The 14,397-nt window shown below is 38.3% G+C and overlaps 2 protein-coding genes across 2 annotated transcripts in view; both read right to left on the reverse strand.

Moving 5' to 3' along the window:
• The window catches only part of dicer1 (dicer 1, ribonuclease type III), a 29,027-nt gene extending 25,042 nt beyond the window's left edge, over positions 1-3,985 (reverse strand). The window contains exons 1-6 of the mRNA XM_033987952.2: positions 3,833-3,985; positions 2,224-2,273; positions 1,839-1,948; positions 1,557-1,752; positions 554-716; positions 347-477 (exon numbers count right to left, since the gene is read on the reverse strand). Coding sequence (XP_033843843.1) covers positions 347-477; positions 554-716; positions 1,557-1,670 — 408 coding nt within the window. The 5' untranslated portion in view covers positions 1,671-1,752; positions 1,839-1,948; positions 2,224-2,273; positions 3,833-3,985. The remainder of the gene's footprint in view (positions 1-346; positions 478-553; positions 717-1,556; positions 1,753-1,838; positions 1,949-2,223; positions 2,274-3,832) is intronic.
• Positions 3,986-4,581: 596 nt separating this feature from the next.
• The window catches only part of clmna (calmin a), a 92,052-nt gene continuing 82,236 nt past the window's right edge, over positions 4,582-14,397 (reverse strand). The window contains exons 10-13 of the mRNA XM_033988424.2: positions 11,990-12,135; positions 9,846-9,939; positions 9,701-9,756; positions 4,582-7,782 (exon numbers count right to left, since the gene is read on the reverse strand). Coding sequence (XP_033844315.1) covers positions 7,659-7,782; positions 9,701-9,756; positions 9,846-9,939; positions 11,990-12,135 — 420 coding nt within the window. The 3' untranslated portion in view covers positions 4,582-7,658. The remainder of the gene's footprint in view (positions 7,783-9,700; positions 9,757-9,845; positions 9,940-11,989; positions 12,136-14,397) is intronic.

Here is a 14,397-nt window from a genome sequence, read left to right on the forward strand (position 1 = left end):
AACCCACGCTATTTCAGGTTCAGACAGGGCAGAAATCTCATAAAATGTCAAAGAGCAGGTAATATGAGGTATGTTTTGATATATTATATGAACAAATTAATAGTGTTCTGGCAATTTGCATCGGCATTTTCAGAAGATTAGAAAAGTGTATGGAAATCTGGATCATTTCTAGACATATTTGCAAACTCTCTGAATCCACGATACAAGTCCTGGTGGGAAATGTGAGGAAACTAACAAACAAAGCAGCTAATACGACTGAATACTGTAGAATTTTCCTAAACCCCGATCAATATCTTGTACAAAACACGTGTGGATCTGTCTCTGATGACGAGCCTGTAGAACTCGCCTGATTCTCTCTGATCTCCTGTCTCCATCGCTCATTGCTCCACTCTGAGGTCTGCTCCACGTCGATGTACTCTCCCACCTGGAGGTCAGAGTGCGTCCGGACCGCCGCTGCCTGGTGAATCACAGATGCGGCTGGAAATGACAGAAATGACAAACAGGAAATGATAACAAAATACTCAAATTGTGAAACTCTGTTCTGTTGCAATACCTGAGTTCACAAGAAAAACGGTCCTCTTTGCATTTTCATCATAGTGTCCACGGATTTGGTGGGAGAGCTCCTTTGTTAAAAGTACTGCAATAAACGTCTTCCCTGAGCCAGAATTCAAGCAGACGATAGTATTATGTTCAAGAGCTGCTTCAAGAAGTTCTACCTGGAAAAAACAAGACAACACATCATCAGTGCACAGTATAACCAGTTTTATTTGGACAATCTAGCTACATATTGGGCTTTTGACAATGTCGGGCTGTTAAAATCAAATATTCTGTTATCATTTTTACGTCATATACAACTATACATAAGAAAACGGGTCATATTTTTCTCAAGTGATAAAACATGGACGGCTTATTTACGCATTTAATTACATAAAAACTCCCTCTGTGCAAAAAAACAAACAAAAAAATCCCACTATATTTAAATCAGAATATTTAATCTTACAGTAAATCAATTCTGGGAAGTGACAATGAAAAAGTAACACATCAAATGACTAATTACGACATAAAACTTGATCTGTATTAGAATTTTACCATCTCATTACATGTTACATTTGATTTAATTTGTTTTTTTTTTGTAATTATTTATTTTCAGATAGTGGTTTATAGTTACAGGGTTCATTATTAGACCAAATACAGTACCGTAGTTAACCACTTTGTCTTTTTCCTTTTCTTTTTTTATAACAGAAGTTACACACAAAACAGAACTTTATACAAGGGAGAAAAAGGAACGAGTGAGCCAGTGCAGCCGAGCTAGACATGTAATAATAAATAAGAAAAGAGAATTAAGTACAGAAGCCAGAACGAAAAAAAGGGAACAGCTCATTTACAGCAAGATAAGTAAGATCTCCATTTGATTTAAGTTTTTTTTCCCCCCAAACTAAAGCCAACAGCAAAATGCAATACTCTTTTTTTACTATGGCAGTGTTAATTTTGTGGCCCGTTACTCCGACAATGACTGAAGTCTGACTTTGTGCCATCGCTTCCGTCATCGATCGTACCTGATATTTCCTTGGTGTGTAGATGTTATCGTGGATAGCCTCCTGCTGCCATGGCAACCCAAAGAACGGCCCCATGGGTGAGGAGGCGGGGGTGACCAGCTGTAGGCCTGCCATGATCAAACTCTGGAGGTGAGGTGCGGCTCCTCCAATCGGCCACTCTATCTCATTTCATCGTGCACCTCTTTGGAGAAGTTCACTGGTGTTGATTATAAAAACGGATTTATTAGGAAAAACTGACAACATGCGCGATATTTAACCTTTATTTTTATGACAAATACTTACAGAATATGACAGAGGCTTCCTGGGAGAGCAGAGAACGCAGAATCTGCACTCCATGATTAATGTCTCTTTACCAAAGTCTGACGCACAACGACATTTGACTGGGGTGAAACCTACGACAAAAAATAAAATGTAAGATCATAACAACCACATAATGCATCGGCCTCACAGACGCTCAAAGTCTCTTTACAATTTCATGCATTATTTATTCACTACACGCTCAATGTTTGTAAGATCATTCTCTGCATCTGCCCTAGAAAACACCACCAAACACCACTATGCAGTCACACACCACAGACAAAATGGGTGGAATGTCTTGCCCAAGGACACATCAACAGTTTACACAATAGTTTCTGTACTTATAAAAACAATTGTGTTATGTGCTCACCTCCGATAACAAATCATATGTGGTGCAAATAGTGAATGGCTTCAGCAGCTCTGCAAAAAAAAAAACAGAACAGAATTATGACTACACTTATATTGATTTTATTTTGTCCCGATACTAAATTTAAACGCCGCCTAATACTCTACTATTCTGAACATAAACCAAATGCTTATACAGACAGTGACAGAGAATGAGCTTTGGACCTTTTGATTAAGAAGATCTAAGCCAGTGTTTCTCAATCGGTGGTGCACAAATCACTGGGGACACACTCGCTCCTTCAGGTGGTACTTGGACTGTTCTTCAGTTTGTGCCTTTATCTAAATTCAAGTTCATTCTATCTACTTTTCTGTCCTCCTTTGTATTCCATCTCATTTAGAACTGCATTGGAAATGATGCAATCCTCTTTCAGACCCAGATTAGACTTGGAATAGTCCTGTTACAGACTTAATTTAGATGCGGTTGTACTTGGAAAGCTAAATCTTTTCTTTGGACAAACGCTTCAGACGATCATTTTGTCCCTGGCGCTTCACACCAGCTAGACAGAATATCTTGGTGTTTTATTGTTCTTTTTCTACATGGCGTGTTATCTGTTCATTTGTTTTTTTGTGGACTTTTATGTGAAGCACTTTGATCAGCTGAAGTTGTTTTAAATGTTCTATATAAATAAACTTGAACTGAACAGACGATTGGAAATGCCTGAGCCTCAATCTTGATTAAAACTGTATTCACTGCACAGCTCTAAACATAACTTGACATTTGAAAACGGCTCATTTGATCCAACATGGCCCCACCTGCATCCACCTGCGTGCCATTGACATTGTTGACACTGAGCTTGAGAAAGTAAATAACTGCTTTTGGGTCAATAAGTGCATTTCACCCAGACACAGCAGATGATAAGTTATCAGTTTGACCTCAGCACCAGCCTGAGCTGCATGGGAACAGTCCACAGCTCCTACAACTGCAGATTCAAGGGTGTGTGGCTGAAAGTACAGTACACTCTTACACCAGGCAGATGGGAATACAACGAATAAACACAAGAAATATAGCCAGGCATAGGACATAATCTAACTACTGCCACAGATCTGCAAAAATATGAGCTCCAGAATCCTTTGGCCTAAGAATAATGTGAGCAGAATGACAACATGCCAGTGGATAAACGTACATTTTGACATTGTTGGGATAAAATTGGCTATAAATAGACAAACACTGATGCAAACTGATCGAATTACAACCTTTTCCCCTCTGTAAGCAGCCCAGACGTGCACAGACCGTCCTGCAAATACCCAGACCTAGCATAAACAGCTAATGATACACCAAAATCAACTCTCCTTCATTAAGTTATCCAATTAAACCACACATCAAGGCTTAAATCGCGTGTTTTTTATCCAAATGGGGCTGTTTCTTACTTTATGATCGATGTATGGCACAAAAAACCGCGGTTTTAGTTGAAATTTCGGGCGCGTAATGGTTAGCCTCCATGCACCACCATGTCACTGAGCCAGCTAGCATCGGAGCTAACGGCAGCTAGCGTCTGAGCTAATAGCACGCTAGGCTACCACATGCTCAACAAATGACGAAAACTCAAACTATACACATCGAAACGCGGTGCTACCTTATGTTTGCTGTTGGTCTGATCTTCGTACGTGGAGGGGGGTGAATACATCGGTGGATTTCCTCGGTGCCATTCACTGAAGCCCGTGTTTGTCGCCGCTTTTCGGTGCGACCACTTCCTTCACCTGGGCCTCCGCTACGCAAAAACGTAACTACGTAAACTGCGTAACCCCGGCACGTTTTCATTGAAAGTAGCAGCGCACGTGTAAAATCATTTTCTTTGTGAATACCAAGTGTGAGAAACGTGCAGCGCTCATCTGTCACTGACCTCGTTGAATAACTAACCAACTATGTCGCGTTTTATACATTTATTGTACTGTAATTGCTTGGAAATCGCTCGATTTTTGATAGATTTTCAAATAATAGTGATCAGTTACAAAGTTCAACAGTCGGATTATTTAAATTTATGATATTTAAGGCTAGATTAAAATGAGACAAATGTTCATCTTTCTGAATAACAGCCTCAATTCATGTATTTATTCACTGACTGTAAAGTAAAGTTTGTCCACTACTCTAATTTAAGTGACACTTCCACAATGTGTCCACTAGATGGCGGCATTACAACACACACTTCATAGTTCTACTTTAATTAGACCCATAAACTGGTGCTTTATCAATATAACAACATTATTAGCATAAGTCATGTGTCAAGGTGTTAATTCTGAGTGTAATAAACGAAGTAAATATTTTATGGATTTTCCTAAAAGAGACTGCAATGGAAATATGTGACAAAAATGACACAAAACAACCCTATTCAATTAAGTCATTTATTGCACTTGACGGTGCTGTTAAACAATCAAAACATTTGCGATTTCAGATACAAAAAACAAAAAGAAAAAAACAATATATATATAGTTTTTCCTAGATCAGTCAGTCCTTGTCGTCTTCTATGGGGGAAATCCGTGGATGGGGTTTTTCAGTGGCCATAATAACTCCAAACACAATCACACATTTAAATATATCTTTGAAAATGCACTGAACTGCTCTCTATCCCCATTTGTTCCTATATAAAACAGTGAAGGCTAACTGTATACCCCTTTTTAATCCAGAATGACAACTGCCCCTTGTGTGCGCACGCAGCCAGTGTCCACAACAGAACAGCCTGGACAGTTTCTGCAGAGCCTTGTTGATTTCACACAGAATTACACTGTTAGCAGTTCATGTCATGGTTTGATTGAATTTAATTGGCTCTTTAGCACTACTTTGCATACGCAGGCACTGAAGTGGGACACAGCTCTAGCAGTTCTCACAAGGATTAAGGGACAAAAACTCATCCAGTGTTGGACATTTAAACTATGGCCACTGTTTTGGAGCGAACGGGAAAGAATGGATTCAGTGTTGTGGCTGGAGAAAGTCTGGATTATGAAGAGTAAACAAAGACCTAACGATGACCCCTGTTTGTGCTTATGGATGGGCATTGATTGCGAAACTGTGCAAACATTTGACGCAGGATTATAAGAAAAACTGTTGGCAAAACTGTAAAATGTACATCTGAAAGCAAAGAAAAGCGAAAATCTGGATTAAATTTCAGTTTTATGGGTCAAAATCTAACCTTTGAGACAGAGACGTCGTCATATCTTACAATATTTTCAATCTCCAGAAGTTTGTGTTTTGTCATTTTGATTTAATGTTTGATTTTAATAGTTTAATTTGTTAATAAGTCTGTTTTTTTTTGGCAATGCGTGCTGCAACGTCGCCCAAAATGCCACATGTTTATATAGTTTGCGTCACGTTTTCTCTCGTCAAAGTTGTCAAGTTACTGAAATAAAAATTTAGAAAAATGCAACGAAGAAATCTGCTATTTGTCGAGCTTCGTGGCGTCTAACGGTTTTGTAAAAATAATAAAAAACGGTTATAGCTTTTCTCAAACCTGCGTAAAACCTTTGCACTTTGTCGTCGTGTCCGTCAGTCCTAGTGTTTTTTTTTAAGACTTTGCCAAAAATAAAACATAGAAATATAATAACGCTGTAATGCATTCTCTTATTACAGGCAGGCGTGGAGCAAGCTTAAGCAACATTTTATAGATTTTTTTCATAAAACCTTTATACAAAAATCCATTCATATACCGTATCAGACAAAATATTACAAATAGACTTTAATATTTTACATAACGGAGAGTTGAACAGCATGTATTTCTATGTTAGTCGCGGCGAGTTCATTCTGCAGTTACAGCGCTTCCGTCTTTGGCAGTTTATTCACCGATACATTTTAAAAGTGCAATTTCTTAACCTTCATTTAAACAGATCTAAAGCAACATTCTCACAATTATATAACTCTAATAACTACTCGCATTTCCACCCGTAGCGCTTTGAAAATACAACATCTCTCTGGGTAAAATGGCTTGTCGAAAGAGGCAACGGTGCATTCATAATCCAGTTTACATCTATATCTACAAGTTAGTGCGGCCTGTACATCTGCGTTTTGTCGATTATTATAATATTTCATCAGCTTTTTACAGCAATAAAACACACGTCATGTATTATATCGATAAATAAGAGCGAAATCTGTGAAATGAAAACGAGGGACACTGCTCGGATTCATCTGTGGGTTAAGAGTGACGAGAAATAAGGACGGTCGCCATAGCAGCAGTGCGAAACAAGTCCTCAAAATGGCGTCTGTAACTGAATAATGTAATACGCACTGTCAAAGGTAAAGTATGTGATGCCCTAAAACTAATATTACAGTTAGAGGAATAAAAAACTGCGATTATACGTGTGTTAAAAATGTTTGAGTTTAGTCAGGAGAACAGTTTTAAGCCAGTGGACTTTTAAAAAATGCAAATATTAGCGTCCGGAATGGCATCTGAGTTAAAATAAGTCCTGAATCTTATGTGTTTACTGTGTCTGGAGATGGCGGACGAGTAAAACGAACCACTTTTACTCTACAATATCGAGTTACTACGACATACTACACACATTTATGCGTCGTTTTCTGAAATTACTGTGTGAAAATGGCAGAGTTTATTCTATTAACTGGCCTTTCTGATGTAAAATCTGCTCAAATTCAGAACAGGAATTAGAAAATGACTCAAATTTGATGAATTAACCCCTTGACGATGCGAGTTGCACAGTGTAGATTTGAATATTCCAGCAGTGACCCTCTTTATCACTTTATCAAATCGACCCGTTTAAGCCACAGTTTACGTTAAAATGAGCCAAATCTAAAACGCTGAAATATAAATGTTAAATAAAAACCTTCACTTGGTGCAGAGGAAGCGACGAGAGCGAGAGTCTGGCAGTTCGGCTGTGAGTAAAATGTAAAATGTGCTGCAGTAATGTCGTGTGTGCTGCAAAAAGAAACATCTACATGAGGTAAAATACTTCAACGAACAATATTCATCTGGATTTGTATCATTTTTGAAGAGTTTAGACTTTTTTTTTAAACAATTGGCAGCTAAATATGTCAATTACAGGATATTTTAATTAATTACAAATGACGTCAAATCAATTTACACTTTGATTTAGACACAACACGTGACATTTCTGCAGGATTATCTTTAAATTTGCCTTTTTAATTCAAAGCGAAACGATCTGCCGCGAAAAAAACACTGAGCTTTAGTTTTATTTCATGCTAAATCGTATTGAACGGTGGTGATAATTGTTTTCACGGTTCGCTCCGACGCTTGAATCGACAGAACTCGACGAGGAAACGCCGCACATTTAACGCTGATCCGTGTTTGTTTTATTTATGAAAGTGAAATCGGTCGTTCACGTCTCGTCTCTCCGGCTTTAACGAGGGTCCTGCATCTATTTCTGCTTTAAAAACTCAGAATCCGAGTAAATGAACCTCATGTAGACGTGTTTATTGCAGTTTTGGCGATGCGTTTCTTATTGTCTGACGTTGAAGAACAGACTGGGCACTGTTTTCAGGTCCAACTGCGGCAAAACCCAGAAGCAATAGAGCAGCAGCCACAGCAGCAGCAGCACGTACGGCTCCCAGCTGTCCCCGAGCCTGAAACACCAGGGGAAAGAGACATTTTTAGTGCAATTGTGCTTTTTTTTAGAGTCTGAACGTGCATCGTGTTCTGCGTCCTGATTGGCTAAGGGACCGTAGACAATTGTCCATCATTTCTCCTCTGCGCCGTGTCTGATTTACATAAACGTTGGATTGCAGTGTGACTCTGAAGTGCTGTAGGTTTGCGATTTGTTTTCTCCCCGACAAAACCCACAATGTCGATGAAACGTTTGTGACATTACAAAAGTGCATCTGCTGAAATAAAAGGGTTAATCGGTGTAAAAAAAACAAAAAAAAAACTGTTGCAGGGAGCGTTTCAAAATGAGCAGATTTTTAATTTGGGCAGAGAGTTAAATATTCATGATGTTTTATTTTGGGGAGACTTGTCCTAATTCACCAGAGCGTCTTGGCAACAGCTTTAGACTCTCAGTTACACCAAAGGACAGGAAAAGGGCGATAAGAAAGAAGAAATGAAGGAATGAATGAAGGATAAATACCAGTATAGACGCAGGTGTGAGGTAATGAGCTGGGACGATACCGGTTAACGTTTATATCACTTTATATCGACGTAGTAACAGATTAAAGGACGATCGATACTGCGTCGATACTGAGTGTTTACTGTAAACTCCTGCTGCAGAATTAAAGCTTCAGCAATAAAATAATAAGTTGTGTGATAATGTGTTCACTTTGTTTTAAGTGAAGTCTCCAAGTCGATGTGAAAAAGTGGCATCAAAACCCGAGTATTGACCTAATTCAGCCCCGCCCACTTTGGCCTCTAAACCAAACATGTCACACTCAGGCGCGCGGGCTAAATTTCGCCCTCGATATAATTATATTAGGCCCGTGAGATCATATCAAATATATAATAGAGCTGTCGGCCACATGCACCTCTAATACTACGAATCCCAGAATGCTTTGCAAATGTGTGGACTTGGGCCCTCGTCACTTCTGTTGATCATTAACATCTGCTCCCGTCGCTTCACATTTAATCCTCCTCTTCTGAAAAACATGCAGATGTTCTTCAAGTTTGTCAATAAATATTTAGTTTGGTCCACGACTTGGTCACAGTTTTTGATTCTGTCCCTGTGAGTTTGACGCCTCTGATCTAAACGCTACAAAACAAGCTTTCTTTCTTTCTTTTCTCTTTTTTTCTTTTTATTTCTTTTTATTTTTCTTTATTTATTTTTTCTTTCTTTCTTTTTGTTTTTCTTTCTTTTCATTTTTCTTTCTTTATTTTCATCTTTCTTTTTGTTCTTTTTTTCTTTTCGTTTTTCTTTTTCATTTTTCTTTTTCTTTTCATTTTCTCTTTCTTTTTTCTTTCTTACTGTTTTTTTCTTTTCATTTTTCTTTTTCCTTTCTTTTCGTTTTTCTTTCTTTTCGTTTTTCTTTTCATTTTCTTTCTTTGTTTTCTTTCTTATTGTTTCTTTCTTTTCATTTTTCTTTCTTTTTTCTTTCTTATCATTTTTCTTTCTTTTCATTTCTTTCTTTCTCTTTTTCTTTCTCTCTGTCTTTTCTTTCTGTTTTTCTTTCTCTCTGTCTTTTCTTTCTGTTTTTCTTTCTTCTTTTATTTCTCAGGGACCGTGTACAAATTCATCTCACAAAAGAAAAGACGACTTGCACCAGATTCATCTTCATCTTCTGCTTCGTCTTTTCTGGCTAAAACTGAATCTCGCTTTTTTTTCAGTGACGCATTTGGGAAAAATCTTCACATCAAAAATCTGACATAAAGTCGCGTCGATGTTTAAAATGTTCTGTGTGAATTTACTTTAAATATTATTATAAACAGTTAAAATACAGTTAGAACAGATTTAGTATCAAACACATGGAGCAGCTCAAGTGCGACAAAAAATCTAAACTGGTGGAATTAAAACGACAGAACGAACTGAAAACGGTGGAAAATAGAAAGAGCGTTTACCCATAATCGGAGACGTGGTCCTCGCTGGCGTCCGATGTCACGCTGCTCTGATTGTCCTGAGAAAAACAAAACAAACACGGCGAGTTTCAGCCACAATATTTACAGTGAATCGTTGAAAAAGACGGAACTGGAGCCTCAAACCGACCGCGTGCTGAGACGAGCGTGGGCCTTTTCTCTGCCGCAGAACTGGAGCGATCTGGTTTCCATCTGGACCCGAGCCGCCGCTATTAATGCAACTTCTAAAAGAGGAAAAAGATAAATAATTTAGGTGTAACTCGGATCAAGGGAAGTACAGGGGAGAGCGGGTTTACAGACTTTTACACAAACTCCTCATCAAAGTTCTCACGATCGGAACAAAACTGCACAGGAAAAATACAAATGGAGGTGAAATCTGCAGGAAATATCACGATAAATGATCTTTATGTAACGGAAAAGAGCTAATTTCACTGTAGATTTACTCTGTAGGTGAAGAGAAATGAAATTTACACCGGTCCCTGGTTTATCTCGGGAGTTATGTTTTAAAAAATAACTCGCAATAAGTGAAATCAGCTTTATTTTTTACAATTATTATATGTTTAAAGTGATCGTCAAAGAAGAGGGAAATAATCTACGAAGGTTTGAACTTTGAGAGAGTTTAAACGAGACAGAAATGTGAGAAAATGTTAACGCCTGTGTGAGAAAAGTGTATAAAGTGTGTGGTGAGGGGTTTGACAGACAAAAAAAGAGAGAATAACGGTACAAAATAAAGCTGACGACTTAAACGAGGAAAAACTGTAGTCAGATTCCTTTGTGTGGACTTTAAAACTGCACAGGAGACATTCAGACTTTTATCTATGATGTAACAAAACTGGAAAATTCAAAATCACATGTTTTTATGGAATTTCGAAAGAGTGGACTTACTTAACGTGTGTGAATAAAGGAAAATACAACTCCAGGGATGATTTTGATGAGGGAGCAGTGTTTTTTATGGTTAAAAGCTAAAAATAAAGGTACATTTTGCTTTAATTGTTTTATTTAATTTGCAAATCCAAACACATTTCAGAAAACTGTGTGTGTCTACAAATTTAGACCAGTATTTTTTATTCAAATGTGATATTTTGTATTGTCTTTAAGAAGAGAAATGTGAGAAAATGTTAACGCCTGTGTGAGAAAAGTGTATAAAGTGTGTGGTGAGGGGTTTTACAGACAAAAACAGAGAGAATAATGTAAAAAATAAAGATGATACTTTGTGTGTCAGTTTTAGGAGCATGATCCAGTGATAAACGAGGGGTCAGTGTAACACAAACACTATTTTGGATCTTTAAGTCGGACGATGTTTGTAAAAGTTCCCGGGGTTTTTAAACTTTCAAAATGTTCACACGTTTGAATAACTTTTGATTTTTTTGTCATTAACCTGCAGCTCTGTCTCCACTGTGTCATCTTTAAATATTTATCCATTTTATTTATTAATTTATTGCTTTATTATTATTAATTTTGGTGTGACTTCTTTCTGTCTAATTCCCCCCCGCGATAAACGAGGGGTCAGTTTATGTAAATAATAACCATCACTTTTAAAATACTGTCGGTGCAGAACAGGGGATTTTAAGTATCAGAAAATCCACTCCAAATCCATAATTATCTCTTTAGATCAGTTATGTAAGGTTAATTTGACTGAACGTAAACTTACAGGTGTTTTTCTCCTCGCAGTTTAAAGCTCGGCCTTTAGTTTTAGTTTAGAAATCCAAATAAAGTGACATTAATCACAGCGTCGCTCTGACTCCTCCCTCGTCTGATAAAACCTTTTTATAGAGAACCAGGCTGTTCATTTAAGGAGATCTTAAGTGTGTGTGAGCGCGAGGTCGGGGCAGCTCCCCGTGGGTACAGTCTGATTCTCACAGCACCAGCGAAGAGGAGGAGGAAGAGGAGGAAGAGGAGGAGGGAGAGCAGAGACTGGTTATATAAATGGAGAAAGTCAGACTCATTTTGGTCTTAAATGTTCGTATTAACCCTCTACATGATCCTGGGGTTAATAATATATATATATTTTTTGTTTATTTTATTTTTTATGTTGTTATTATTATCATCATCATCATCATCATCATCATCATCATCATCATCATCATCATCATTATTATTATTATTATTATTATTATTATTATTATTATTATTATTATTTATTTATTTATTTTGACGTTTTTTTTGTTATTTTGATTTTTTGTTATTTTCTCTTTTTTAGTTATTTTGAGTTTATTTTTTGCTATTTTGAGGGTTTTTTTTGTTTTTTTTGTTATTTTGAGTATAGCCCGGTACCTCGTGGGGTCTGTGGCGTCCTGGGCCGAAGCCGCCGCCGCCGCTCTCAGATCGATGACGTCTTCTTCATTAGACACAGGTTTAGCAGAGACGTCGCCAAACCAGTCCCGAAGGGCAAAGGTCGTGTCCGGAGCTCGGTCCTGGGTCTAAAAGAGGAAATAAAAAGGACGATGGCGTGAGCCGAGGTCACGGACAAGACTTAGAGATTGTTGTTTGTGATAATTAGAGACAGAGACACACAGAGCGACACCAGACCGAGCGCAATTAACACGTTCATTTAGAGATTTTTAACGATGAAATACACACTCCACCCCCTGACATGTTTGTGCTGCTTTTTTAAACAAGTTTGACCTCTGTAGGAATTTACGAAACAACATGGACTAAGGACGGGACGATATACGATAATATCCTTAATCGCCATAAAAAAGGTCCGCAATTAATCGTTCGTGGCATTTTTTTTAATAATCGTGATCATCGCACGTTTATACTCTTCTTAACGGCTCCAGACAGACTCATGTTTCAGTTTCAATACAGTGTTTAGATGTTAGTTCTGGTGTTTGTCCACAAGGGGGCGCTCTGTCGTAGCAGTGACACTTGTTTCTTCTGTGTCTGTGGCTCGTGGGCAGTGGATCCTGATCCCAGTGACTCCACACATTTATATCCTCCACTGAAGAAGGTGAAGTCTGATGTGTGGAATTATTATGGATTTGAAAAACAAGAGCAACAAGATGAGCCACCGATCTGCAGAGTCTGAAGGAGAAAAGATACGGCTCAGAGGGGAAACACGAGCGACAAACACGAGCGACGAACGCGAGCGACGAACGCGAGCGACGAACACGAGCGACGAACACGAGCGACGAACACGAGCGACGAACACGAGCGACGAACACGAGCGACGAACACGAGCGACAGACACGAGCGACAGACACGAGCGACAAACACGAGCGACAAACACGAGCGACAAACACGAGCGACAAACACGAACGACTTACACGGGCGACAAACACGAACGACTTACACCAGCAACAAACACGAGCGACAAACACGAACGACTTACACCAGCGACTCACACCAGCGACTCGCACGCACATTTATGACAGACACATCTACATCGTTTGACAAACTTGAGTCCTGGCGTCCACAGATGAGGACATTAAACTGCCTCGGTTTAATAATCATTGTGATAACATGATTAATTGCGATTATTTTGGTCACAATAATCATGAGTCTAAATTTTAATATCGTCCCATCCCAACATGGACCTATTTTATTTTCATTACGGTCTAATTTTGTAAGTATTTTTATTAACTTTAATGAGTGTCCAGTGTTTGGCTTCAGATGTTTTTACTAAACCTGGAATGTTCCCCTGCATGTTCGACCTGTCACGATAACACATTTTGAAGCACGATATATCGCTACAGAGAAGTATTATGATAAATGATAATATTGAAACTAGTCCCACTGACTTTTTTAAACAAACAGGATCATTAAAAGACCAGAGCTGCAACAAATAAACATCAAAATGAACCAATAATCCGCTTTATTCAACCCTCTATGGCTCAAATATTTACATTTTACAGCTAAAATAACAAAAATCTCCCCGTTTTTGCGAAGAAACTGTACACACGGTAAATCCTGAACCCCAAAATATATCGTTTCAGCTTTTATATGTTGAACGATAAGTCAAAATACACCATTAAACTTAACTCTATGGGTGATACCACGTCGCCAAATTACAGGTAAGATTAGATTTAAATTACAACTTTTAGCTGCTGTTCGTTCAGAAAAAAACAGTCCTAATGCCGTCGTCTTCTGTCTGATTTGATAGTCGCATAAAGAACAGAATTAGGGCCGGAAAACAAAGTCCAGGAGCGTTGAGTGACACCATTGTTCCTGTGAATATCTGCAGGTCTGAGCTGTGAATCTGTGAAATATGAAATGTCCGTCGCGTCTCTGGACATCGGCGCCACAGTCCGTCCTGCTGCGATATTCACACGGAGAGTTTGGATCTGCCACAAGACGAATAAGAACTGTCTGTACGAACCGCTGACTGAGATTACGGCGGATTACGCATTAGACAGGTTCATTTTCCAAGACGTAACGTGACATTTCTGGTCTTTTATTTTCTTTTTATATTTTCCAGATGTGGGAGCGAAGGAGTAACATCTGCGTCTAAACGTGCAGTGATTAACGGATAAAAGAAACACCGATTTGATAAAGGTTTAACAATTTAGTATCAATTAATCAAAGCACATAGACGGCTTCAACAGAGTGCCTTGAATGTTCCACAGTATGGCATTAAAAATATGCATCTTATATTTATTCAGTAACAGGTGTTTTCCGGACTATAAGTATCACTTTTTTCATAGTTTGTCCGACTTATATGTGAAATTATTCAAATATATAAT

Source organism: Periophthalmus magnuspinnatus, chromosome 22 (genome assembly GCF_009829125.3).
Source record: "Periophthalmus magnuspinnatus isolate fPerMag1 chromosome 22, fPerMag1.2.pri, whole genome shotgun sequence".
NCBI lineage: Eukaryota > Metazoa > Chordata > Actinopteri > Gobiiformes > Gobiidae > Periophthalmus > Periophthalmus magnuspinnatus.